The sequence below is a fragment of the Callorhinus ursinus genome, unplaced genomic scaffold, assembly GCF_003265705.2.
Source record: "Callorhinus ursinus isolate GAN/ISIS: 27379988/994484 unplaced genomic scaffold, GSC_fseal_2.0 scaffold8, whole genome shotgun sequence".
NCBI lineage: Eukaryota > Metazoa > Chordata > Mammalia > Carnivora > Otariidae > Callorhinus > Callorhinus ursinus.
In genome coordinates this window covers 41,784,399-41,809,647 of record NW_027397070.1, presented here as the reverse complement: position 1 = coordinate 41,809,647, position 25,249 = coordinate 41,784,399, and the positions used below count along the sequence as shown (strand labels likewise).

At 41.6% G+C, this 25,249-nt stretch overlaps 1 protein-coding gene and 1 pseudogene across 4 annotated transcripts in view; one reads left to right on the top strand and one right to left on the bottom strand.

Moving 5' to 3' along the window:
• The window catches only part of DCAF5 (DDB1 and CUL4 associated factor 5), a 99,293-nt gene that overhangs the window by 67,518 nt on the left and 6,526 nt on the right, over positions 1-25,249 (top strand). For 3 of the 4 annotated variants that reach the window (XM_025869809.2, XM_025869808.2, XM_025869807.2), the window contains exons 7-8: positions 3,311-3,377; positions 21,966-22,093. In XM_025869809.2, the coding sequence (XP_025725594.1) occupies positions 3,311-3,377; positions 21,966-22,093 (195 nt within the window). The remainder of the gene's footprint in view (positions 1-3,310; positions 3,378-21,965; positions 22,094-25,249) is intronic. The other variant, XM_025869810.2, reaches the window with a different exon arrangement.
• Positions 3,691-4,235, bottom strand: LOC112822255 (large ribosomal subunit protein uL23 pseudogene; annotated as a pseudogene).

Sequence of the window (25,249 nt, the reverse complement as noted above, 5' to 3'; positions counted from 1 at the left end):
TAGCGCAGACTGGGTGTCTTATAAATTACAATAATTTCTTTCTCACAGTTCTGGAAGCTAAAAGTCCAAGATGAGGGTACCAGCATGGTTGGGTTCTGGTGAAGGCCATCTTCCAAGTTGCAGACTGTGGACTTCTCTCTGTGTCCTCACGGAGCGGAAGGCACCTGGGGACCTCTGTTGAGTCTCTTATTAAGACTGCTAATTCTGTTCATGAAGGCTCTACCCTATGACCTAATCACCTCCCAAAGGCCCCACCTCCTGATACCATCACATTGGGCATTAGGATTTCAACATGTATATTTGGTAGGGAATACAAACATTCAGACAATAACAGCAACCAGATGAGAAAATTGGACCCATTTCTTTTTCCACTGTGCCCTGGGCTAAATCACCTAACCCCTGTGGATAACATTTTCTTTATCTTTAAATATGTCTTTCTTTGCCTCCTCTCTCATGTTCCTACAAGTATTTTGAAGACTGGGGAATTGATTTTTAATTATTATAAAGTATTTACATTAGGCATGAAGTTGTGTGTAAGTTGAACTTAACAGTTTTTGGAATAGTTCACGGTGACATTTTTAAGTAAAAAGTTTTCTCTAGAAAACTGTAGGCCCTGGTAGTCTGGATGGCTCAGTTAAGTGTCCAACTCCTGATTTCGGCTCAAGTCATGATCTCAGGGTTGTGAGATCGGGCCCCACATTAGGCTCTGCGCTGGGCGTGCAGCCTGCTTAAGATTCTCTCTCCGTTTGCCCCTCCCTTCCTCGCCTCTCAAAAAAAAAAAGAAGAAAACTGTAGACCTTTCTTTTTCTAGGGAAATAAGGAGATAACATCAAAAGGAAGTAGTGCTGACTTCAACTTAAAGTAATACACTTTTGTTAATCTTTGCAAATAAATGAGCTGTCGGGGTTGGTGATTTGTTGCTGTTAGACAGTGTTAGGCAATGCTTTTATAAGTCCTAATTAGAATCAGTCTGGCTCAGTGTTCTATTTGAGATCAAGTAGTTTGAAGCTGCCACATAAAGGGGATTGCTTATGTCCCTAACACTAACTCATGGCTGGATTGGCGATGGCTTCCTGTTCAAAGATGTCAGTTGATAGCAGAGACATTCAGGATGCTTATACTTGCAAAAAAGATCCTGGGAAGCTCCTAATTTTTTGTTCTGCATTAGAAGGTTTTTTTGAAAAATTGAGATAAAATATACGTAACATAGCAATCACTGTGGAGACTGTATGGAGGCTCCTGGAAAAATTAAAAATAGAACTACCATATGATTCAGTAATTCCATTACTGGGTATTTGCCCAAAGAAAACGAAAACACTAATCTGAAAAGATATGTGCACGCCTGTGGTTTTTGCAGCATTGTTTACTGAGGTCGCCAAGCTATGGAAGCAACCCAAGTGTGCATCAAGAGGTGAATGGATTAAGAAGATGTGGTGTATATATATATATGGAATATGAGTCAGCCATAAAAAAAATGAGATCTTGCCATTTGCAACAGTGTGGATGGACCTAGAGGGTATTATGTTAAGTGAAATAAGTCAGAGAAAGACAAATATCATATCGTTTCACTTATGTATGTAATCTAAATACCAAAACAAACAAAACCCAGATATGGACTTATAAATACAGAGAGCAAATTGGTGGTTGCCAGAGGGAAGGGGGTTGGGGAGATGGGTGAAATAGGTGAAGGGGACTAAAAGGCACAAACTTCCAGTTATAAATAAGTCACGGAGATGCAAAGCATAGCATAGGGATTATAGTCAATAATACTGTGATGGTGTATGGTGACAGATGGTAACTACACTTATTGTGGTGAGCATTGAATAATGTGTAGAAATGTCAAATCATTATGTTGTACACCTGAAACTGACGTAGCATTGTATGTCAACTATGCTTCAATAATAAAAATCTTCAAACAATGAATCATGGGACACTACATCAAAAACTAATGATGTAATGTATGGTGATTAACATAACAATAAAAAATTAAAAAAATAAAAATCTTAAGTATATGTATATACACATACATACACATAACAAAACTTTTCATTATAATCATTTTTAAGTGTGCTGTTCTGTGGCATTAACTACATTCAGATTGTTGAATAACCATCACCACCATCCATTTACAGAACTTTTTCATCCTCCTAAACTGAAACTCCATACCCATTAAGCAGCAGCTCCCCAGTCCTTCTCCGCCCCCCGCCCCGGCCCCAGTCCTTGGCAAGTACCATTCTGCCTTCTGTCTCTATGAATTTGACTACCCTAGGCACCTCATATAAGTTGAACCATACAATATTTGTCTTTTTGTATCTGGCTTATTTCATTTAGCATAATGCATTCAGGATTCATCCATATTGTAACACAGGTCAGAATTTCCTTTTTAAGGCTGAATAATAGTCCGTTGTATGTATATACCACATTTTATTTATCCATTCATCCATTGATGGACATTTGGATTATATCCACATTTGGCTATTGTAAGCATTCTTTTATGAACATTGGTGTACAGATAGCTCAAGTTCCTGCTTGCAGTTTTTTGACATATACCTACGAGTGGAATTGCTGGGTTATACGGTAGTTCTATGTTTAACTTTTTGAGGAACCTCCATACTGTATTCCGTAGTGGTTGCATCATTATATATTCTCACCAGTGATGCACAGGGATTCAGTTTCACCACATCCTTGCCAACACTTGTTTTCTGTTTTGTTATGTTTTTGTTTTTTTGGTATTAGCCATCCCAATGACTGTGAAATGTTATCTCATTGTGATTTTGATTTTTTTTTTTTTAAGATTTTATTTATTTGACAGAGAGAGAGACAGCGAGAGAGGGAACACAAGCAGGGGGAGTGGGAGAGGGAGAAGCAGGCTTCCCGTAGAGCAGGGCGCCTGATGCAGGGCTCAATCCCAGGACCCTGGGATCATGACCCGAGCCGAAGGCAGACGCTTAACAACTGAGCCACCCAGGCACCCCATGATTTTGATTTTCATTTCCCTAATGATTAGTGATGCTGAGCATCTTTACATGTGCTTATTAGGCATTTATATATTTTCTTTGGAGAAATGTCTAAGTCCTTTACCCATTTTTGAATTAGGTTGTTTGGTTTTTGTTGCTGAATTTTAGCCAATGGACCTTTTAATTGGCAAATACTTTAAAGAGGGTATTTGCTGTGCATGGTGCCTTATGAATATATGTCCATTTGTCTCATTTATTTTAAAAAATCTTTATATAATAGGAAGATAGATGGAGATATTTTATCAATCTATCAAGATATAAATAATAAATATGTATTTTTTTTATCCCAACAGTATATCCTTTCAGGCTCTGATGACTTTAACCTGTACATGTGGAGAATTCCTGCAGATCCAGAAGCAGGTGAGTATATCCGTAGTATGAACCTACTGCTAATGTTGGCTCTATTGACTTTTGGCATGTTGTACCCCTGAAAGGACTGATTTGTAGAAATAGAGGATGATACTTCTCTTTTAATGTAGTAAGTGTATCAGAAAAATGACCAAGGGAAATTTAAACATAAAAATTAGAAGCCAGATTTCACTATAACCTTCATACAGACCCTTATTGATATAGTGATGCTCAGATTTCTTTCTCCTAAGAATTTTTCTTTAGACTTCATAGTTCTCCATTATGTCCATTTTCCTCTCTCCTGTTTCACACCTGGAATATTTTTTTTTTTTTTTTTTTTTGGTGAAAAAAATTTAATTTAGATTTAGCCAGCTGGACTCAGTTTAGATGATTCCAATTTTGTTGGCAACATCCAAAGCATCATAGTCAGGAGCCAGTCGAACATAGGCCTTCTTCTCTCCATCAGGCCTGATCAAGGTGTTGACCTTGGCCACGTCAATGTCGTAGAGCTTCTTCACAGCCTGTTTGATCTGGTGCTTATTGGCCTTGACATCCACAATGAACACAAGTGTGTTGTTGTCTTCTATTTTTTTCACGGCTGACTCAGTGGTCAGGGGGAACTTGATGATGGCATAGTGATCAAGCTTGTTTCTCCTGGGGGCGCTCTTTCGAGGATATTTGGGCTGCCTCCGCAGACGCAGTGTCTTGGGTCGTCGGAACGTAGGTGACGTGCGGATTTTCTTTTTTTTGTGACTGTGGACGCCTTTCAGCACTGCTTTCTTGGCCTTCAAAGCCTTTGCTTTGGCTTCGGCTTTGGGAGGGGCAGGGGCTTCCTTCTTAGCCTTCGGCGCCATCTTCGTAAAAGGCACACCTGGAATATTTTTATCTTGCTTTTCCTTTTTATCCATCTGCAGATTCTTGGGTTTTTTTTTTATTTTTATTTTTTTAAATATATTTGAAAGTTCTTTTTTTTTATTAGATTTTATTTATTTCTTTGACAGAGAGAGACACAGCGAGAGAGGGAACACAAGCAGGGGGAGTGGGAGAGGGAGAAGCAGGCCTCCCGCCGAGCAGGGAGCCCGATGTGGGGCTCGATCCCAGGACGCTGGGATCATGACCTGGGCCGAAGGCAGACGCTGAACGACTGAGCCACCCAGGCGCCCCTCTTGTTTATTTTTCTACAAAGAGTTATTAGGGTCTCTTCCTTTCCTTTGGCCTCCCTGATGATGTTAACTAAAGGGAAACTTTCTTTATTGATGGACAAGTTTACTCCTTGGGGTTTGGCTGACCCCAGATACCAAAGAAATTAGGAAGAAATAGTTCAGCATTTTCTCTAGATGTATTCTGAAAAATGCCTGCAGCTTTCCGTAAATTTGGATCTAGGCCATCAGCTTTCAAACAGCGTGGATCATTCTTCATTCTTGATAATAGTGTCTTCACGTGCTCAGTAGAGTCTCACACTGGTTGCTTCCTACTGGTAGAAAAATGTCTATTTTTTATTCTCAGGACAGCTCAATATACCATCTGCTCCAGGTGATACATGGCATCAAACTGGAAAATGGCCATTAGGAAAGTAATAGAGGACTGTGCCAAGTGTATTACATAAAATTCGTCTAGTGCTCAGTGTTTAGGGAAGTTGTTGGCTTGCCTGTTGCTGAATTAACAATATTTGTTACCAAACATCTGCCTTTCAAAACTTGTTGAGGCCCACTTTTGATGTAACTATCCTATTTCTGTGGTCTGGTTACTAAACAATTTTCAAAAGGCCTTTTTCCCTTTCTGGAATTTGGAAAGCATGAGTGAAGCAGCTTACCTGTGAAGCCCAACCAGATGGGACAGCAGCGGTCTAGCTGAACAAAAGTGGTATTTTAGCACTAGACTATTACGTTTCCTACCCCCTAATCTTATAGACTGATTATCTGAGAATTAATCCTTGGGCTTAATTTTATCTTCTACCTGATCTTAAAAAGCTTTTAATTATTAAGTCAATTTGATTTTTAAAATAGAAAGTGGATAACCCCCTTCCCCTGGGGCTGTTCTCTGGAATCTTTTTCATGTTTGTATAAAGAGAGAATAGGGAAGAATTAGCAATAGTATTATAGATTTTTTCCTCTCCCAGCTTATTTTTGTACTGATTTAAGGTATGGCACACTGTGGGCTGACTTTTTAAGTATAGATGACTGTGCAGTCTTTGGGTTGGCAGGGAGCTGATAGCTGATTTAGGATTCCAATATTTTTTTAAAAATTTTTTAAAGATTTTATTTATTTATTTAATTGACAGACAGAGAGAGAGAGACAGCGAGAAAGGGAACACAAGCAAGGGGAGTGGGAAAGGGAGAAGCAGTCTTCCCGCCGAGCAGGGAGCCTGATGCGGGGCTCAGTCCAAGGACCCTGGGATCATGACCTGAGCTGAAGGCAGTCACTTAACCAACTGAGCCACCCAGGCACCCCTTAGGATTCCAATATTAAAACTGGGAAATGGACACCCAGACTTTCCAAGGGTTTTCTATGCACAGCTGCTTTAAAGGAACTCCAGTTCTAGATTCTCAAATTCTGTATGTATTCTTTCATAAAATCAGTGTTCCTAAGAAAGTACCCATTCTCCTTTCCCACTTCCCCTTTACCTTTCTTCCACTTTAGAAAACAAAAACAAAGAACCCCCGGAAAACCAAAAATACTCCATAAATTTCTGACCATTTGAACCCTAGCACATGGTGCATTGCTGTGAGGTATAAAAACCTCCAAGGTGCCAAAAAATTGTGGGGGGGGATAGGTAATGCGGAAATATTATTTCAAGGAGGAAAAAAGAACGATGTAAAATTTCTATTAAAAAAGGACTTGTAGGACTTCAGATCCCACAGAGGATGCAGTGGGTGGCTCCCACTGCAGTAACTACAATGTGGTTACATCACAAAAACCGTAAAGGTGTCAGAGAGCTGTGGTAACAAAGTGTGCTGGAAGAACTCAAGTTCTGAAGAAGGAAGAGCCCCTCTAGCCCGCTCGGAGGTGCGGACCATCGTCTGTTCTAGGGGCTTCTGCATGGAGGCTGCAGATTGGGTTACCACAGCTGGGGTCAGAAGAAATCAGAATTTGCAGTGGCCACATGGGTTGATTGGACAGAGCAGAATCTAGAGGTGCCCCAACCACATGGCCAGTCTTCCCTGTAGGACATTTGCTAAGTGCTGGGGTTGTCCTGGGAGCTATGGGACTGGGCTGGAGAGGCAGAATGCAGGTCCCATGTTAACACAGCGTTTTGGAGACAAAGCCCCCCCCCCCAGTGGGAGGGGTCTGCTCCATGGAGCTTTTGCCAGATTTTGAACCTGCCCAGGGGAAGAAGGATAAAGAACTAAGCTTAAAATCTCCAAGGGACAGAACATTCAGAGCAGAGGACAACAGAGACTTGTCAAACTCTCCACTAAAAGCCCAAGAAGTGGGACGCCTGACTGACTCAGTCTGTAGAGCACGCAATGCTTGATCTTAGGGTTGTGAGTTCAAGCCCCACATTGGGCATAGAGATTGATTAAAAAAAAAAAAAAAAAAGCCTAAGAGGCTTACAGTCAAGGATGGGCTGGACCAGGAAGGCTGAGTGAACTATCCTGTAATTTCCTGGTGCTTAGGACACAGACCCCACTTAGAGAAAGGCACCTGCAACAAGCACCCTCCAGGTCTTGACTTTGAGACATCTGAAACCAGAAGTAGACATATTCCTACTAAAGAAGCAACCCAGCGCTGACCTAGTTCCTTCTGATTAGATTGAGGATGGTCAACCCCTTTATGTTCTCAAGAGTAGAATGGGTAAATGCCATATGGAGGAAATCAGCTTTAGTCTCTGTGTTAGTCTGCTAAGGCTGCAATAACAAAATCCCACAAAATGGGTGACTTAAACAACAAAATTGTATCTTCTCACAGTTCTGGAGCTTAGAAATACAAGAACAAGGTGTTGGCAAGTTTGATTTCTCCTGAGGCCTCTCTTGGCTTGCAAATGACCCTCTTCTCTCTGTGTGCTCACATGACCTTTTCTCTGTGCACACACATCACTGGTGTCCCTTCTTCTTATGAGGACACCAGTCTCATTAGATTATTACTTCATTTAACCTTAATTACTTCCTTAAAGGTCCTGTCTCCAAATACAGTCACATTGGGAATTAGGAATGTTTTGGGGGAGACAATTCAGTCCATAGCAGTCTCTATGGTTCTTTTATATTCTGTGTCTAGCATATGATAACAAATACTGAGGCATGAAAATGTGGCTAGTAATCAAGAGTGAAAAAAATAATAGAAGCCAACCCACAATATTATCCATATATTGAAGTTAACAGAGCTAAGGACTTCAAATATTACAAATATAATAAAGAAAATAGAAAAAAAGATGGAGAATTTCAGTGGAGAATTGGAATCTATTTAGAAAACAATCACGTAGACATTCTAAAACTGAAAACTATATCTAAAACTAAGAATTTATTTGGTGGGTATAACCTACAGTGAATGGACAGGCTTGGTGAATAGAAGGCAGGTCAATAAAAGCTATCAAAGGACAATGTGAACAGAGAATGGAAAGAGCAGAACAGTGTAAGAGATAAGTAGAGCGCAGATGATCTAGCATATATGAAATTGAAGTCCCAGGAGGGTAAGAAAGAGAAAATAAAGCAGAAGCAATATATGAGGAGACAATAGCTAAAAGGATTTCCTAAAACAAATGAAATAGACTAATTCTCAGATTCAAGAAACTCTGTAACCACAAACAGGATAAATATAATACACCTAGGCACATCATACGTCAAACTATTAGAGACAAAAGATAATGAGAAAAAGCCCAAAAGCAGCCTGAGAAAATACACAAATCATCTATAATGAGCAAACAATAAGATGGCCAAATTATGGAAGCCAGAATATAATAGAATGATATCTCTAAGGTGCTTAGAAAATTAAAACCTGCCAACCTAGAATTCTATATCCAGCGAAAATATCTACCAAAAATGTAGGTTTAATAAAGACACTTTTAAAAAAAATTATAGAATTTTAATGCAATCACTCAGCAGCCCTCAATGAATTAATACATCTAAATACTGAGTAGTGACAGGTGCCAACATCTTAAAAAGAAAGGCAATTAGACATTATGTGCCTCCTGATAAAAAGAACACAATACTACTGATAGGCTTGCCAAATAAAACAACTCTGAATAAAACCTCAGGATCCATCTTTCAGTTGCAGGAAGCACAGAGGACAGAGGAGTATATTGTACTACATTGTGAGCATACAGTCCACGAAACCCAGACTTCAGAAACAATAGGTCAAAGGGCCCATTTTCTCCAATAAATGCATTCTAATGAAAAAAGGAAAGGATGGACAGGAGGAAGGCTATTGTTCAAGAAATGTAAAAGACGTATTAAATAAAAACCAGGCAAAACTATTTAGGAATGTACACTTGGATAAATAAAATTAATAAAGATGCAGAGAGGTGATAATATAGAGATCAGGATAATAGTTGATTTCAGGGGAGGAAAAGGGTTGTAATTGGAATGACGCACATGGGACATGAAAATGGCCAGAAAAAAATTCCATTTTTTGACTTGGATGTCGGTTTTAAGGGGTGTTTACCTTAAAAAACTATTGAGCTCCACTTTTTGTGCTGTTTTCTGTATCTTTTTAAAATTTCTCAATGAAGAAAAAAATTAGTACATAATTATGGGTCAAAGAATAAATCACAATAGAAATACAATTTTCTCAACTAAATAAAGATGAAAACATGACATCCTGGCATTCATCCCATGGATACTACATGGGTATTTGGCTATAAAATTTTCTCTTCACCCCCACAATAATTTTTTTCTTGAGTTATAACTTACATATATTAAAGTACACTTTTATTGAGGAATAACTTAAACCTATGCCAGGATGTGCTTGTTGCTCCACGGTAACTCCAGTGATTAGAAAGTTCTTCCATACGTCTTACTCTGTTTCCTGGTAGTTGAGTGCTGGCTTATTGAGAGTGTCCCCTTCTAGATCCTCTCCAGAGATAGCATCCTCCTCCCTAACCTTCAGTTTAGCAATTCCTCAAAGAAATGGTGTTAGTTTCTTTGCTGAACTGATTTCTGTCCTCCGGATTTGTTCTACCTTTGTTTAAGGATTAACTAAATAAGCTCATCAGATGTAGCCTGGCTAGACCAGAGAAGATCTTGGCTTCTTGATATTAAGTGTGCTACAGGGTGTTTCAGGAAGTATACTCAGGATCACATAAGCTGTTTTTGGAGGCCACAGAACCCATGATCTGCTCATACTTGGAGTTGACTAGGAGCCCCCATGGTTTCCACATGGGCTGTGGTTGGTCCTAGATCCCCATCTTTTACTTGATGCTTGGGTTTCTTTGTACACAAGACAAGAACAGGACCTTATGATTATCTTTCTTGTTAGATTCCCTAACTGGTAATTGAGGGGTTTGTTTGCTCTGTATTACCCTTCAACATTACATCATCAGCCTATCACAATAAGTCTGTCTCTTTGATCGTCATCTTGTTCTGCATGTAACTAGCACCTTTTTGGATTATTTTTCATAAACCTTGGTTCATTTGGGGAATTCAGCCTTCCTTCCACTCTTCTGACAACCCACCCACATTCTTTTCTTTTCCCTTGTTCATATATCTTTCCTTTTTCTTTCTGTTCTTTTTATTCTTTTTTATAACTTCCACTATTTTTATAATTAAGTACTTCCTGTTACCAAAATAATACAGGTACATAATTTTTAAATCAAATTAATATATTACAAAAATTTTTTAAAAATGCGACAGTTCCTTTCTCTTCCTGTAATTCAGGCTATCTTTGAATTTTCAGTTTTGGACATTCTCTGTTGACTTTCTTGAAATCAGCTGCCTTTCCAGAATGGGAATGTTTGATTTAGTATATGGAGGGTATTTGCCTGGCAGTTGAGCCATGATTCTAAGAGCCAAATAGAGGTGTGAATTTCACAGATCTGGGCACAGATTTTTGTTTAATCCCACCCTCCACTGCACCTGGTGTCTCCAGTCTAGAACCTCTTTAGGTCAACTTCAGCTGCAACCCCTAGGGTCTCTGCCTGTGTGGGGAATGGGCAGCTTCCTGGCCATATGTGCTCAGAGGAGGAGCACAATGGCATGACTGCTCTTTATACAGGCTTTTAACTCCTCCTGGTTTTGGCCCTACCCTTAAACCTGGCTTCAGGGATATTTAGCACCTCTCATCTTTATATGTAACTTCTCTATATTTAAATGTTGGCTATTAATTCATAATTTTAAAAATAAAAATCAGCAATGTTCGGCAAGCCAAACATATGAGGACTAGATGCGACCCTTGGGTTCTAGCTTTGAATGCTTAGATGATGAAAACTCTGTGGGGAAATTCCTACTCTAATCTACCGCCTCTTTGATTTAAACAAAATATGGGACGAGGCTGAGCTCGCTCTCTCAGTGCATGCCTGCGTGCCAGTTGCACAGAGATACTAAGGCAGGCTAATGTGGGGAAGCTGCCTTGCTGTTCTATGCCTTCATGGTCCGACGGGCCATCAGCATTTATTGCATACCTGCTGTGTGCTTCACAGTGCATACGAAATGCTGAAAGAACTACATGGAGAGCAGTCCTGAATGTGAGCCAAAAGCAAGGATAGCCTTTTCTCCTCCACTCTCCTGTTCAGAAAGACCGAAAGTCACAGGGGAACTCCAGTTCTAAACTCCAAATGAATACATTCATTATATAAACAGTATGGACTTAGCAAATCGGTTAAATAATTTGCGTAGGGCTTTACAGTAGGCTGAGGAAATCATTTTGAGATGTGAGACCTAATAACCACCATAAAACTTGCTAGATTAGGCAAGATTAGGCTCAGTTTTTTAGTTGGTGTCAAATAATAACTCATTTTCTAAAAACCTCTCTAAAAATTAAAGGAATAGTGGCGCCTGGGTGGCTCAGTCGTTAAGTGTCTGCCTTCGGCTCAGGTCATGATCCCAGGGTCCTGGGATCGAGCCTCACATCCGGCTCCCTGCTCAGCGGGCAGCCTGCTTCTCCCTCTCCCACTCCCCCTGCTTGTGTTCCCTCTCTCTCTGTGTCTCTCTCTCTCTAATAAATAAATAAAATCTTTAAAAAAAATAAAATAAAAATTAAAGGAATAGAACTGGGAATTTTGCTGTGGCAAAGTAAAAGCCCATCAGAATGTTTTACACCTCTGAAGTATGTAGGAAGAGCATCTGTTTTAATGCGGTGATTCTGAAGATAAACAGACCAGCAGTTATGTATAGAGCCAGTGTGGTATATTGGAAAGAGCATTAGGCTTAAAATCATACCTGGATTCAAGTCCAGTGCCGCCACTGACTAGCTGATTGAGTGATTCTAGGCAGGTTATGTAACAGCAGTTCTCTGAGCTTTAGTTTCTTCTGTAAAAATCCTCCCCCTCCCAATGTGCCTCATATCATGAAATGACTTAACAGTCTCGGAAGCTTTCTGAAAAATGTGTGTTTTCAAATGTAAGACACTGTTACTGCTGTGTATAGTAAGATCAGCGTCCACAGAGCCATAATTTGCAAAGCATTTGCTCCCTAGTAACTTAGGTATGAAACTAATGAATTTGGCAACATGTGGTGGAGGTGGGTGTCTCTGGAAAATCTTCATATAATCTTCTCCTTCCCTTTCCCCTAATTGTTGTTGGAAAGGACTTTAGGATTTTTACAGATAAGACTTGCTTCCCTTGAGATATACTTCTATGCTAAGACCTTACTATTTATGGAAAGAAACATAATGTAATAGAGTTGGGAGGCCTGCATTTAAACTCCTGATCCATTTGTCTTCTAGTTTCGGCTTTGGAAAAATTGTTTAATCTGCCAAACTTATTTCTTCATCTGTAAAACAAGAACATTAGCAATATAAACAATACAACCATAGTAATAATATCTACTTTCTTAGGGATATTGTTGAGGGTATTCAGTAGCTACTCTACAATGATTGTTATTCCTCATGAAGAAAGCTTTCTCCCTTTTAGCTTTTCTCGGAAAAACTTAACAGTCCAAGGCATTGTCTTCCTCTGGTGCCCTCAGGAATGGCTGTTTGAGTTGTTGTGACATCAAAGTTGCTCTTGATTCATCAGTAGTTAAAGAGGGGGAATGTTCGGTGACAAATGTTTCCCTGAATAGAGGGGGAAACACACACTTTCACTGCCCAGTGAAATTAAATTAAATCAGGGTAGTGAGGGGAGCCTGGGTGGCTCAGTTGGTTAAGCGTCTGCCTTCAGCTCAGGTCATGATCCCAGGGCCCTGGAATTGAGCCCCGCAACCACCCCCACTGCCAGCAGGCCAAGTGAGTAGGTGGGAGACAGCAATAAATGCATGTTCCCGGGCCTGCATATGTGTGTGTGTGTGCTCTGTCTCTCCTCTTTCTAGACATGCCTTCACTCTCAGTGGGTTAGGCCTAGGCATCTGCTTTTTTCCTCCCTTGTGACTGGAAGAACAACTGTTTCTAATTGGTCACAAGTAGTTGGTTGCAAACACATGTGAGGTACAGATGATGAAAGAAGAACTAGTATAATTGACTTTTTTGTGCGGTTAAGCATTGCTGTCTCTGGAGTTCTTTGAGCTTTACTGACAGCATTGGCTGTCCCCATCTGACTTTTTTTTTTTTTTCTAACTCTTAGGTGGTTATGTGATCCCCAGGAAGCAGCCGCTGCTCTTTGTATTGTCACTACCCTGATTTAATTTTTTTAAGATTATTTATTTATTTATTTGACAGAGAGCACAATTGGGCAGAGCGGCAGAGGGAGAGGGGGAAGCAGGCTCCCCACTGAGCAGAGAAGAACACGATGCGGGGCTCAATCCCAGGGCCCTGGGATCATGACCTGAGCTGAAGGCAGACGCTTAACCAACTGAGCCACCCAGGCTCCCCTCACTACCCTGATTTAATTCTTATGGTTTGAGACTTAGAGACCCAGAGAATGTTCACATGGGACTTTTGGAATTACTGAGGTTATTTGGACAACTCTTTTAGATATAGCAAGGAAAAGAAGTAGTCCCTTGCCCCTCAGAGCAGTAACCTTTTAATTCTACCAGTGGTGTCAGGAATGAAATAGATTAATTGCCTCAACAGGTACCTGCCAAACCTCATTTTGTAGATAATAGCTTTAGCCTTCTCTTTCAAGCCTTGTTCCAGAGAAAATGATGAGGGGGTTTACTTCAATTTGTTCACTTACTGAGTATCCTAACATAAGACATTATGCAAAGCCCTATGGGTGACTGAAAGAATAAACACTTTCTTGCCCTCAAAGAACTTCCAGTCTAAGAAATACAAGAAAATGGGATGTGTGTATGCATATGCTAAATTTAAAAGTGGGTTCCAGAGCCCATAGAAAAGGTAATTAAGGGAGGCTTAAAAAGAGATTTTGGGGATCAGTAAAGTTTTCATGGAATTAGCATTTCAGAGAACTGTGAAGGATAGAGGTAGGATTTTAGCCCCTTTATTTCTCTGCTCTTACTATGGTAAAAATGCTGTGGAAGAAACATCCAAATTTGACAGAAGGAATCCACACGATGGATGATGGGGCACACTAATGGAGATTGAATTTTGTCCGGTATACTTATTCTATAGTCAAATACACTCACATCTTTTCATTCATGTGTCAAACACTCATTGAATATCTGCTGCATGCGAGGCAGTGTTCTAGAGGCTTGGATGTATAGCAAAGGAGCAAAAGACCCTGCCATCATCGAGCTTACATTCTACCAACAGAAGCATACAATAAACAATAAACACAATAAATTATATTACATTTAAAAGGTTAGAAGTGCTATGGAGAAGGAAAAAATAGAGTGGAATAAGGGAATAGGAAGTAGTATTAGGGGGTCAGGGAAATGCCATTTTTTAGATAGGATGTTCGGTGAAGACCACATTTGAGCAAAACTTCAGAGTGGTGAGGGAGTTAGCCATGCAGAAATCTGGGGGAAGAACATTTTAGGTAGAACCTGTGCAAAGTTCTGAAGTGAGAATGTGCCTTGCGTGTTTGAGAAATAACAAGGAAATCAACGTGTTCAAGTAGAGTAAGGGCGGGGGGATAGGGGTAGGTGGGGCCCAAGGGATGTCTCTTGTAGGCTGTTACCATGGGCGAAACAGGGGAGCCATTAGAGAATTCTGAGCAGAGGAGGGACATGATCTAACTTATTTTAACAGCATCACTCTGGCTGCGGAGTTGAGGATAGATGGTGGGAGTGGGGCTGCCAAAGATAGGAATGAGGAGAACTAGTAGGAGTCTCCCGTATTACAGGCGAGTGGTGATGGTGGCTTGAACCGAGGTAATAGAGGTTTCAGGCTAGATGTATTTTGAAGGTAAATCCTGATCAGGATGTCCTGATAGATTTGACTGGGGCAGAGGAGGAGCAGGTAGAGTTTCAGAGGTCTCTTAAACATCCAGGTGGAAATAGATGTTGAACAGTTTGGATAATAGAGGTATGAAATTCTGGAGTTCAAGAGAAGTTATGGACTAGAGATAAAAATTTGAGTTTTGGTTGCATATAGGTAGTATTTAAAGCCACAAGGCTGGATGAGGTCACCAAGCAAGTGAGTATTACTAGTCAAGAGAAGGGAAGCAAAGACTAAGCTCTAAGTCATTCCAGTGTTGAGTCAGGGAAAGGGGCGCCTGGGGGCTCAGGTCATGGTCCCAGGGTCCTGGGATCGAGCCCCACATGGGGCTCCCTGCTCCGCAGGAGGCCTGCTTCTCCCTCTGCCTCTCTCTTTCCTCTGCTTGTGTTCCCTCTCTCGCTGTCTGTCTCTCTGTGAAATAAATAAATAAAACCTTAAAAAAAAGGGGGGGGAGAGCAGCCAAAAAGGAAAGCAAGAAGGAGTGACCAATGAGGTAACAGAAAAACCGTGAGAGGGTGAGCCTAGGAAGGCAGTGAAGAAAGGAGGGGCACGTCTGTTGGATCTTGCTGATAGGTCAGATAAGTAGTGTGAGGACTGAGTTTAACCGTTGATTCTTTGGTGAGCATCACCAAGCCCAAGTCTTCTTGCTTAGGGAAGGACTGAGTAATTACAGAGATTTGATTTCCATTGTATCATTTGAGTAACCACTGTCGCCTTTTTCAACTTCTCTGCACCCCCACACCTACAGAGTGGTACCACCCCTACAGAGTGGTACTGCTTCTTTATATATTTGCTCATCATCTCGCCCTATTAATACATTCTGCATAATTTTGTTTGATATTCCAACCTAGAGCCTACCAGGTAAGGTTCTCCCATGAAATGCTAAAAGCATTTCCTTTACCATAATCTGTCATTTTTACCTGAGTGTTGAGGGTTTTTTTGTTTTTGTGTTTTGTTTTTTAGGATTTTATTTATTTATTTGAGAGAGAGTGATTGTGAGAGAGCACAAGCAGGGAGGAGAGGGAGAAGCAGGCTCCCCGCTGAGCAGGGGGGAGCCCGATGTGGGGCTCAAATCCAGGACCCTGAGATCATGACCTGAGCCACAGGCAGACGCTTAACTGACTGAGCCACCCGGGCACCCAAGGGGTTTTTTTCATTTGTTTTGTTTTAAATACTATTAACAATGTTCTCTAGGGGCACCTGGCTGGCTCAGTCAGAAGAACATGCAACTCTTATCCTAGGTTCGTGAGTTCAAGCCCCACGATGGGTGTATAGATTACTAAAAAAAGAAGTTAAAACTTTAAGAAAAAGCAGGAGCGCCTGGGTGGCCCAGTCGTTAAGCGTCTGCCTTCGGCTCAGGTCATGATCCCAGGGTCCTGGGATCGAGCCCCACATCGGGCTCCCTTCTCAGCTGGGAGCCTGCTTCTCCCTCTCCCCACTCCCCCTGCTTGTGTTCCCTCTCTTGCTGTGTCTCTCTCTGTCAAATAAATAAATAAAATCTTAAAAAAAAAAACCTTTAAAAAATGAACAATGTTCTCCACTAATTTCAATTTAACAATCATTTGTTAAGTTCTTATATGCCCAACTTTGTTATTACTATCTTGGATACATCAGCATAAATCTTGGAAGATCAAGGATATTTACCCTCTTCATAATGGCCAGTACTATGTTGCTTGGAAATGCAAATTTATCTCCTGCCATCTTAATTTCTTATCTTCCATCAGCCCCTTCCAGTCATCTGGTCCCTCACTACCACTTTCACACTTCACCCTCCCTAATCTCAGTGTTACTCACCATTTCCCCATCCCATTCTCACAAACATGTTTGTCCTACCCATTAATTAATGGAAGGGGGGAAAATCCAAAAACTCTGACAGGAAAATTAATACTGGTATTTTATACAGTTGATTGATTTGGGGTTGATTTGGGATTGATTTCATTACAAAATACCTAAGTGTCCTATGCTATAGCCCCAAGTGCCATTGAGGACCTCTTCCCAACATGATTGATAAGTTGCTCTTAGACTAAAGTATCGAGAAAACTTTACCAGGCTGTTTTTACTTTTTGAGCTGAAAGCATAGTCATTCTTGGAGGATTTTGTGGAAGCAAATAAAATTGACAAGGAACAAAAGTAACTAAAGTTGGGCGCCTGGGTGGCTCAGTTGGTTAAGCGGCTGCCTTCAGCTCAGGTCATGATCCTGGAGTCCCGGGATCGAGTCCCGCATCGGACTCCTTGCTCAGCAGGGAGTCTGCTTCTCCCCCTGACCCTCCCCCCTCTCATGCTCTCTCTCTCTCTATCTCATTCTCTCTCTCAAATAAATAAATAAAATCTTTAAAAAAAAAAAAAGTAACTAAAGTTGTCAAGAAATGGGAGTGGTGTCCAGTCCCTTGAAAGTCCTGAGGGGACAAATCTCTGGCTGAATGTTGTAGAAAAGGGAGCATAGGTAGGAAAGGGGAGGGAAATGAGGACTATACACTTAGCCCTTTGTCTTCTCTGGAGGGACACTTGGCCTTGGCATCTTGGAATGGTGTTTATTGGGGTTCTGAGTAAGGCTAGATGTATTTCGAGTCCCTTGTGTTTCCCTAGGTAGTGAATCAGTCACTGATACTGGAACCTTAAGAGATGGCCCACTCCTTTTCTAAGGTCTTGCAGTAGAATAGGTAAGGGGATTTATAGCCTTTTTCACCTCCCTTGCATCCCATCTGAACCAAAGGAAGGATGGAGAAACAGGAATTTTGGCCTTGACTTACAAAAAAAAACCCAAAAAACTACAAAGTGATGCCAATGTGTGGTGGGCCAGCCAGAGCAGATGGCTCAGAGAAATGAGCATTGGTTTGTACAGAAATGGATAAACAAATGACAGCTCAGGAACGAATAAGGTGGTGTTTTCCAGGTATGTGCTGTTTTAGTCATTGGTATCCATTATTAGTGATTAGGTCTTGACTCAGCTAGGTAACCATGGGTTGAGGTTGATCCTCATCAGGCCCCTCACCACAGTCTTAGAGATGATCCTGAAGGGAGATTTTGTAGCCTATGTAGTTCTTCGAAAAAAATATTCCCTGGCTGACTCCTGCCAACTTGATCCTGCTGCTGATGGGCACAGTCTGGCTAGGTAGTGGAGAGGGGAGACCCTAAGTTTTTACTGATACTGGCATCTTGACTTTAGCCATTTCTGATTGAAGAAATCTGGTTTATACAAATCTCCAGGACTGATAAAAATGTATTCTCTAATAATTGATGTATGTAAACTGTACAGTAGGAGCTGTATTCAATCATTTGAAACCTGGAAACCAGGAGAGGGACTATTGAACCTCCCTGAAGCCCATTTATTATTCTGATTCTGTGTACACAGCCTTGGATGCCTTAAACAAATGGTGGCCATGATTCTTCCTGTACCTGTTTTCACTATCAGTCTCTTGGCTCTGTGGAATTTCTAGGTATCTTTTTCAGATTTCCTAGGTATCAGTTTGGGTGGGAAGAAGGAGGAAAGACCTGTATTAAAATTGTTACCGTGGGCAGAATTGGAACTTCTGGCTTCAGTGTGGTTGTGTTTCTCCAGTATTACCTCAACGAGCAGGGAGACTGGGTCTATACGCTGAAGAAGCTTGACCCTATGGGATAGCAGAGCTGCTCCATTCATCCTGCTCGGTTCTCCCCAGATGACAAATACTCTCGACACCAAATCACCGTCAAGAAATGCTTCAAGGTGCTCATGACCCAGCAACTACACTTTCTGAGGGTCCCTTAAATTTCATGTCTCTTTTGCTACCCCTCAGAGACTTTCTGAAACCAGGCTCTTCAAACTGAGCCTTGAAGCCTTCTTACCACCCTTGCTCTTGGGAATCTGGTTTCATTGTTGCCTTTGATCGTGCTTGTGTGAAGCAATTGTGGTAGCATCCCTCTTAAGGGAACAAGTTTGAATCTTCTTTCCATAGTTTGAATCGTTGCCAGGTTATTAAAATGATTTGAAAGAAAAAGTAAATAAATAAATAAAGTTGCTGCCATGAAGAGAAGCCAGATGAGGTCACGTTGCATGGAAGAATAGAACGTTTTCCCATGGTCTGAATTTACAGATGTTAAGATCCTTCGATTATTCTTCAGGTCCAAAAGTTATTGTAATTGTATTCCAAATAACCTTTGACAGAAAGGTCAGTTTGGTTGATAAACTTAAGTTCTATGGTAGTTGATTCTTTAAGACATGAGACCCTCCATCTGTCCTCCTTTGGTAATACTTACTCTAGAATTGCCCTCTCCTGAAACACTGTCCATTCAACAAGTGCTTACTGAGCACCTGCTTTAGTTCAGGCATTGCACCCCCAGTTCTGGTATGCAAGAGAGCCAGTTCTGCTCTCATGAACTATTCCGTGTTGGCAATGTGATGAAACGTCCTGTGGTGATACTGTGGAACTTGTGCTCAGGATACCATTGGATAGAATCTCCCCCTTCCCATTTTTAAGTTGAGAGCTTAAAAAGAAAACCAACTCATATGATAACTGTGAGAAATATTTCAAAATATTTTATGAGCTTCAGACTCCATCCCTATTCAAATCCTTTCATCTCTTAAAGGCCGCTGTTACAGTGGAAAGGATATTGGGCATTATAGCCAAAAGACTGGTTCAAATCTTGACTCTGCCATTTACTTGACTAAGAAAAAGTCACTCAAACTCTCTTGAGTCACATAAATTACTTTTCTTGGAGGCAATAGGATTAAAGAAGAGATTTTACTAGATTTAACCCAAAGTTTCTTTGCTAGTGACTACCCCAGTGCAGGTATGGGTAGGAGTAGGAAACGGGGAGCTCAGAAGGGACCCATGAGTGGGAATGCTGCCTTTTTTTTTTTTTAAGATTTATTTATTTATTTTGAGAGAGTGAGAATGAGAGAGAGAGAGAGAGAGAGCACATGAGAGGGGGGAGGGTCAGAGGGAGAAGCAGACTCCCCGCCGAGCAGGGGGCCCGCTGCGGGACTCGATCCCGGGACTCCAGGATCATGACCTGAGCCAAAGGCAGTCGCTTGACCGACTGAGCCACCCAGGCGCCCCGGGAATGCTACTTTTTGAATCAACCTTATATAGAAAAAAATATATATACCCGAGGGAACTCCTTGGAGGGTGGTAAGATCCCTGTATGGAGACAACTGTTTTAGATTCCCATGGATCTCTTTTCCTTAATTTTCTCATTTATTTTTATTTTGACTAGGCTCAGGTTACCTTCCCTTCCTCCCACTCCACTCTAGGAACCCAGTGCCCTCAGGCTACCTAGGGTTTCCCATCACGGCAGCCTACTTTGGTGCTTAACCTTTCCTTTTATTTTTATTTTTATTTTTTAAATTTTTTATTTTTAGTGAGAGAGCGCAGGCGGGGTAGGAGGAAGAGCAGAGGCAGAGGGAGAGAGAGAGACTCTTAAGCAGTCTCCATGCCCATGGAGAGACCAGCACAGGGCTCGATCTCACGACTCTGAGATCATGACCTGAACCAAAATCAAGAGCCAGAAGCTTAACCTGCTGAACCATCTAGGGGCCCCTAGCCTTTCCTGATCAATGAAAACATATCAATTCTATGCCCTCGTCATTCTCCTTTATGGTTTATTAGCAAACTTGATGATGCTGGGTTGAGATATGAATAGCTTTAAGTGTGTTATCCATCCTGGATAATTCAAATATTAATAATGTCAGGGGCTCCTGAGTGACTCAGTCAGTTAAGCTTCCGACTCTTGATTTCAGCTCAGGTCATGATCTCAGGGTCGTGAGATCAAGCCCCCCCCATCAGGCTCTGTGCTCAGCGTGGAGTCTGCTTGTCCATCTCCCTTTGTTTCTCCCCCACGCTCTCTCTCTTTCAAATCAATCAGTCAATCAATAAAACCTTTTAAAAAATAACATCAAATATGATGGAAAAATTAGGCAAAGAACATTTTTGTCACTGACCAAGTAGTGTAAGCACCTAGTGCTAGTTGGCAGATCTGAAAGCTCTTGTGTCAGAAAAGATGTGTATGTACATGGCAATCAAGAGGGATATCTTCCATGAGTTGAAAGGGGAGTCATGTCAGGAGGCCAAAAGCAGAAGACACCTTCTCCAGAACCAGATTATTTCTAGAGAAGGGATGTTGTGGTAGTCATTGTCCCTCTAGACACTGAGATGAGAAATGTCTGGAATGAAGGTTTGAACAAGGTGGCATTGGGAGTAGGGTGGAGGCATGTGGAGCAGAAACTGCCTACTGATACTTTGTGCCCAGTGGCGCCGTGCTCCTGGTAGTGGCTAAGATGGTGTTCTCTGCTTAGATAAATGAACGCTTATTTGTTTCTACCTGAATGCATCATAGGTTACCAGTTGGCTGGGGACACAGGCTGGCCTATGTGTACTGAGCTGTTGATGGTTGCTCAGAAGCAACCTTGTTCAGAACATGGGTGCATGTGTTCTGTGTGTGATGCCCTTTCCAGTGAAGTTGAAACTTTGAGATTATTCCAAGTTTATAAATGATGACATCTTAATTTGTGTTATAAGTTCCAGGCATCTGGTGCTTTTCTTAGTCACTGAAGAAGAAAGCCTACAGGATGGTCCTTAAAATATAACTTTTTATTAGTGGCCTTGATTTTAATTAGTCTTTAAGTCCCTTATTCTAATTCAGATTCTCAGGACTTGGGCTCTCCCTGTCAGGAAAGTGGCTCAAATCTTTCTTTATCCCTAGCTCTCCCTCCTGTCAGGGTAACAAAAGGATTTTCTCCATTATTTTCCCAGTGGCTTTTGTGTGTTTGTTTGTTTGCAACCTTCATCATAGAAATTAAGGGCAAATGGATCAGAGGTTTTTTTGTGCGTGTAAGTAATTGTATGCTTCTGGTTCTGCATGTCCCTGGCTCAGATGCCTAACTGTTCCCAAGTAGTTCAGTCTTATTTTGCTCATGACTGGCCTTTTCTAAGGTAACACTTGGGTTCTATCTTGGGGATCAAAAACTTGCGAAATGTTTTAAGTGGCTGGGGCTTCATTGACAATGGAATTGCAGTGGGTGGGCGTGGGCAATGCTTAAAGGCTAAATAAAGGCTCTTGGTAAGAGCACATATGCTGAGAGAATATTTCATCTTCCCTCTTTCCATAGCAACTTTATCTGTAAGATTAAGCATTCTCCTGGTGGCATAGTTAATAAAAATCTTGGCTCTGCTTCAGAGCTGTTTGTCTGCCATTACTGGAACCTATTTACTTTTATCCATTTCATCATTTGATTTTTGTTTCCTTCTGTCTTCCCAGGTGGCATTGGTAGGGTGGTCAACGGAGCCTTCATGGTGCTGAAAGGGCATCGGTCTATTGTTAACCAGGTCCGATTTAACCCTCACACCTACATGATCTGCTCTTCTGGTGTAGAAAAGATTATCAAGGTGAGGCACCTTCCCCTTCTGTTCTTTAGACAAATTATTACAATTCATTTGGAAGAAACTAGATCCATATATATAGGACCTCATACCAAAACATACTAAAGGTCTATCAAAATTCTCAATTATTTTGGGGCGCCTGGCTAGTTCAGTCAGTACAGCATGTGACTCTTGATCTTAGGGTCGTGAGTTCAAGTCCCACGTTGCACAGAGAGATTACTTAAAAATTTTTTTCAGTTATTTTAACATATAAAATATTGAAAAATTGATATTAAAAGAGTGGTTTAAAACCCTCCTTTCAGGACCACTTTTAAAATAGTCACTGGGCTTTGAAACTAGACACCACTTGTATGCCACTACATTTCCAATGGCCTTTGATCTTGAGTCTGATGCGTTCTGCTTTCCAAACCTCATCTGGAAGCCGCCATCCCCTCCGTTACTTGGTGTGTACTTTGCATTAATTGCTGTACTAATATGGCACAGACATCCCTAAGTGACTGCCAGAACCATAGCTAAATTGTTGCAGAACATATCAAAAACCATTGCATGTGGCTGTGGTCGAGGCTAAACGCTTGCATTAATTGCACATCGACTGAATGAACTTCACCCGGTCAAGGAATGTATCTGGAGCCTGCAACCGAGAGACCCCACCTGGCCTGTGTCCACAGGAGGACAGCCTGCTGCCTGTCACTCACATTGCAGTTGCTAGTGACCCTTTTCCACATCTGTGTAAATGAAGGTTTGGGGCAAATGATGAATCCTTTAGGATTCTCTGATAACTTGATTTTTAAGTAAGGATAGATGATAATCACCCCTAAAAGTTAAAACTCCTATTCTTTTTTTCCCTAAAATGATACTGAAAACCTGAGGGAAGGTATCAGGAAAAGGGTAAAAATTGGTTTGTGATGATTTGGTGGTTTTCATTTCCTCCCTCCCTCCCACCCTCCCTCCGTCTAGAGTTAAATCAAGTTGTATCTGAGGCAAGGGAAGCTATCAGAAATGTAATGATGGAGGGTGGGTCAATATTTTTATTTGTCCTCATTCCAAATTCCTTTATGTAAGTTTTATTGGTCCTGTGGATCAGGGCTGACTTTCATGATTGCACACATTTTCCCACAGAGCTGGAGCAGGACTTCTAGATCATTTTTACTGACTTTTTTTTTTTTAAATAGATGGTGAGATTTCAATTATAAACTACCCATCTGAGGTTAATTACACAGCTAATTAGTGGTAAAGTCAGGATAGAGCCCTGTTCTTTGTTCTTCCCAGTGGCCTCTCACCCTCCCCATGCTGGTGAGAAGGCAGCAGGCAGCCAGAGGTCTCTGCAGGAGGTGGTCATCTCAGTTGTCCTTCACTGGACAGTCATGGATTGGCCCTATCCCTTGAATTGCCATCTTCTCCTTTGGCCTGTGACTAATGGCTTGGCACAGTAGCATGTCCTCTCTAGGCCTGTTGATGTCATTCTCTTTTTCAGAGAGCTCTGCTTGGGCATCTCCTTTAATAGAGAGATTCCTGCTTGGCCGTGTACTCTGGGATGCTTCTGTACTTAGTCTCCCCAATTATTGTTTAGTCAACTGGAGTCCTTAACCTAAAGGTCATAGTGTGGAAACTAGCCAAGTTCTCAGAGGAATAAGAGAAGAAAATATTTTCTCTGGGAGGTTATCCAGACTGAACTATGGAGCTCACTGCTTCCAGGTTCTAGTGGTGTCTCAACCCTGCCCCACCAGGAGGCTCATTTAGCCATTTGAAACCTAAAGTCAGTACAGCTGGTACCCTTAAACAGTTCTTTGAGTCTGCGCCCCAGCTGTCAAGTGAGGATGCTAACAGGGACTTGCCATCCTGGAGTGCCTTGTGAATTACGTGTGCCTGAACTGACTATTGTAATAAGCATCACTTTCCTGCTTGTATTTCTGAGAGGATCAATGACTCAAAGAGCATAATGGTCTAGCCCAGCCTGAGACCTTTTTTCTCTCCACTTCACTCCACCTTCTCCCTTGTCCTTTACTGCTGCCGTCCTGGTCCAGAGAAGAAGAATCCCAGGGGTCGGGGCCAGCGTCTTCTCACCCATAACAGGTCTCTCGCCCCCGAATGTCCATGCTTAGCAAAAGAGGGGGTTTGTTACTTATAGTTAAGCCTGGAGGGGCACGATAGGGCAAATGCTGACATTTTTTTCTCAAAAGACCAGTATTCATTTATTTACATGTTTGTGATGTACTTAATGTGTGCCATTTGTGCTAGGCCCTCTGGGGAACATAAAGGCAAAAAAAGGTAATGCAGGTCACCCAGTAAGAGAGACAAGAGATAAATACAATGAAAAGCGCAATAGCTACACAAGAGATGGAAACAGAATGCTCTGGGAGAGGGAGAGATCTTTTCCCATCTGGGATCATCTCGGGCAGGTAACATTTGAGCTAGAATTTGAAGAATAAAGACTGCAAAAGGAAGGAGTAAGATTTGAGGAATATTCTAAGTGGAGGTAATGAATAGTTAGTTATTTTGTTGAATCAATAAATATTTATTGATCACCTACTGTGTTCCAGGCATTATACTTAACGAATAATTGCTCAGAAGCAGTGAAGCGTAGGACCTGTTCAGAAAATGATCATGTTTGGCCAAAGGGAAGAGCACAAGAAGGGAAGACTAAGGGGCGCCTGGGTGGCTCAGTCATTAAGCGTCTGCCTTCGGCTCAGGTCATGATCCCAGGGTCCTGGGATCGAGCCCCGCATCGGGCTCCCTGCTCAGTGGGGAGCCTGCTTCTCCCTCTCCCACACCGACTGCTTGTGTTCCCTCTCTCACTGTGTCTCTCTCTGTCAAATAAATAAATAAAATCTTAAAAAAAAAAAAAAAGGGAGGACTAAGATATAAGGCTGGAAGGTGGGCAGGAGGTCAGCCCAGAAGGTCTCAGAAGCCAGATTAGAGAGGGCGGAGAACCCTTAAATAGCCTAAATATTTAGGTCCCTATCAGTGTAGATTTTCTTGGTAGGTAGTCAGATTTCCTAATTTAGTACAACAGCACAAAGAGGAGGGGGCTTAGAGCTGCTATGTCAGGCATGTCATGGGCACCTGTGTGGATCAGAACACTTGCTACTTAATTGCTTTCCGTTTTGACAGTGTTTGAATAAGAATTGAACCGCATCTTTTCCCCTCAGCAGTCCGTCCCCC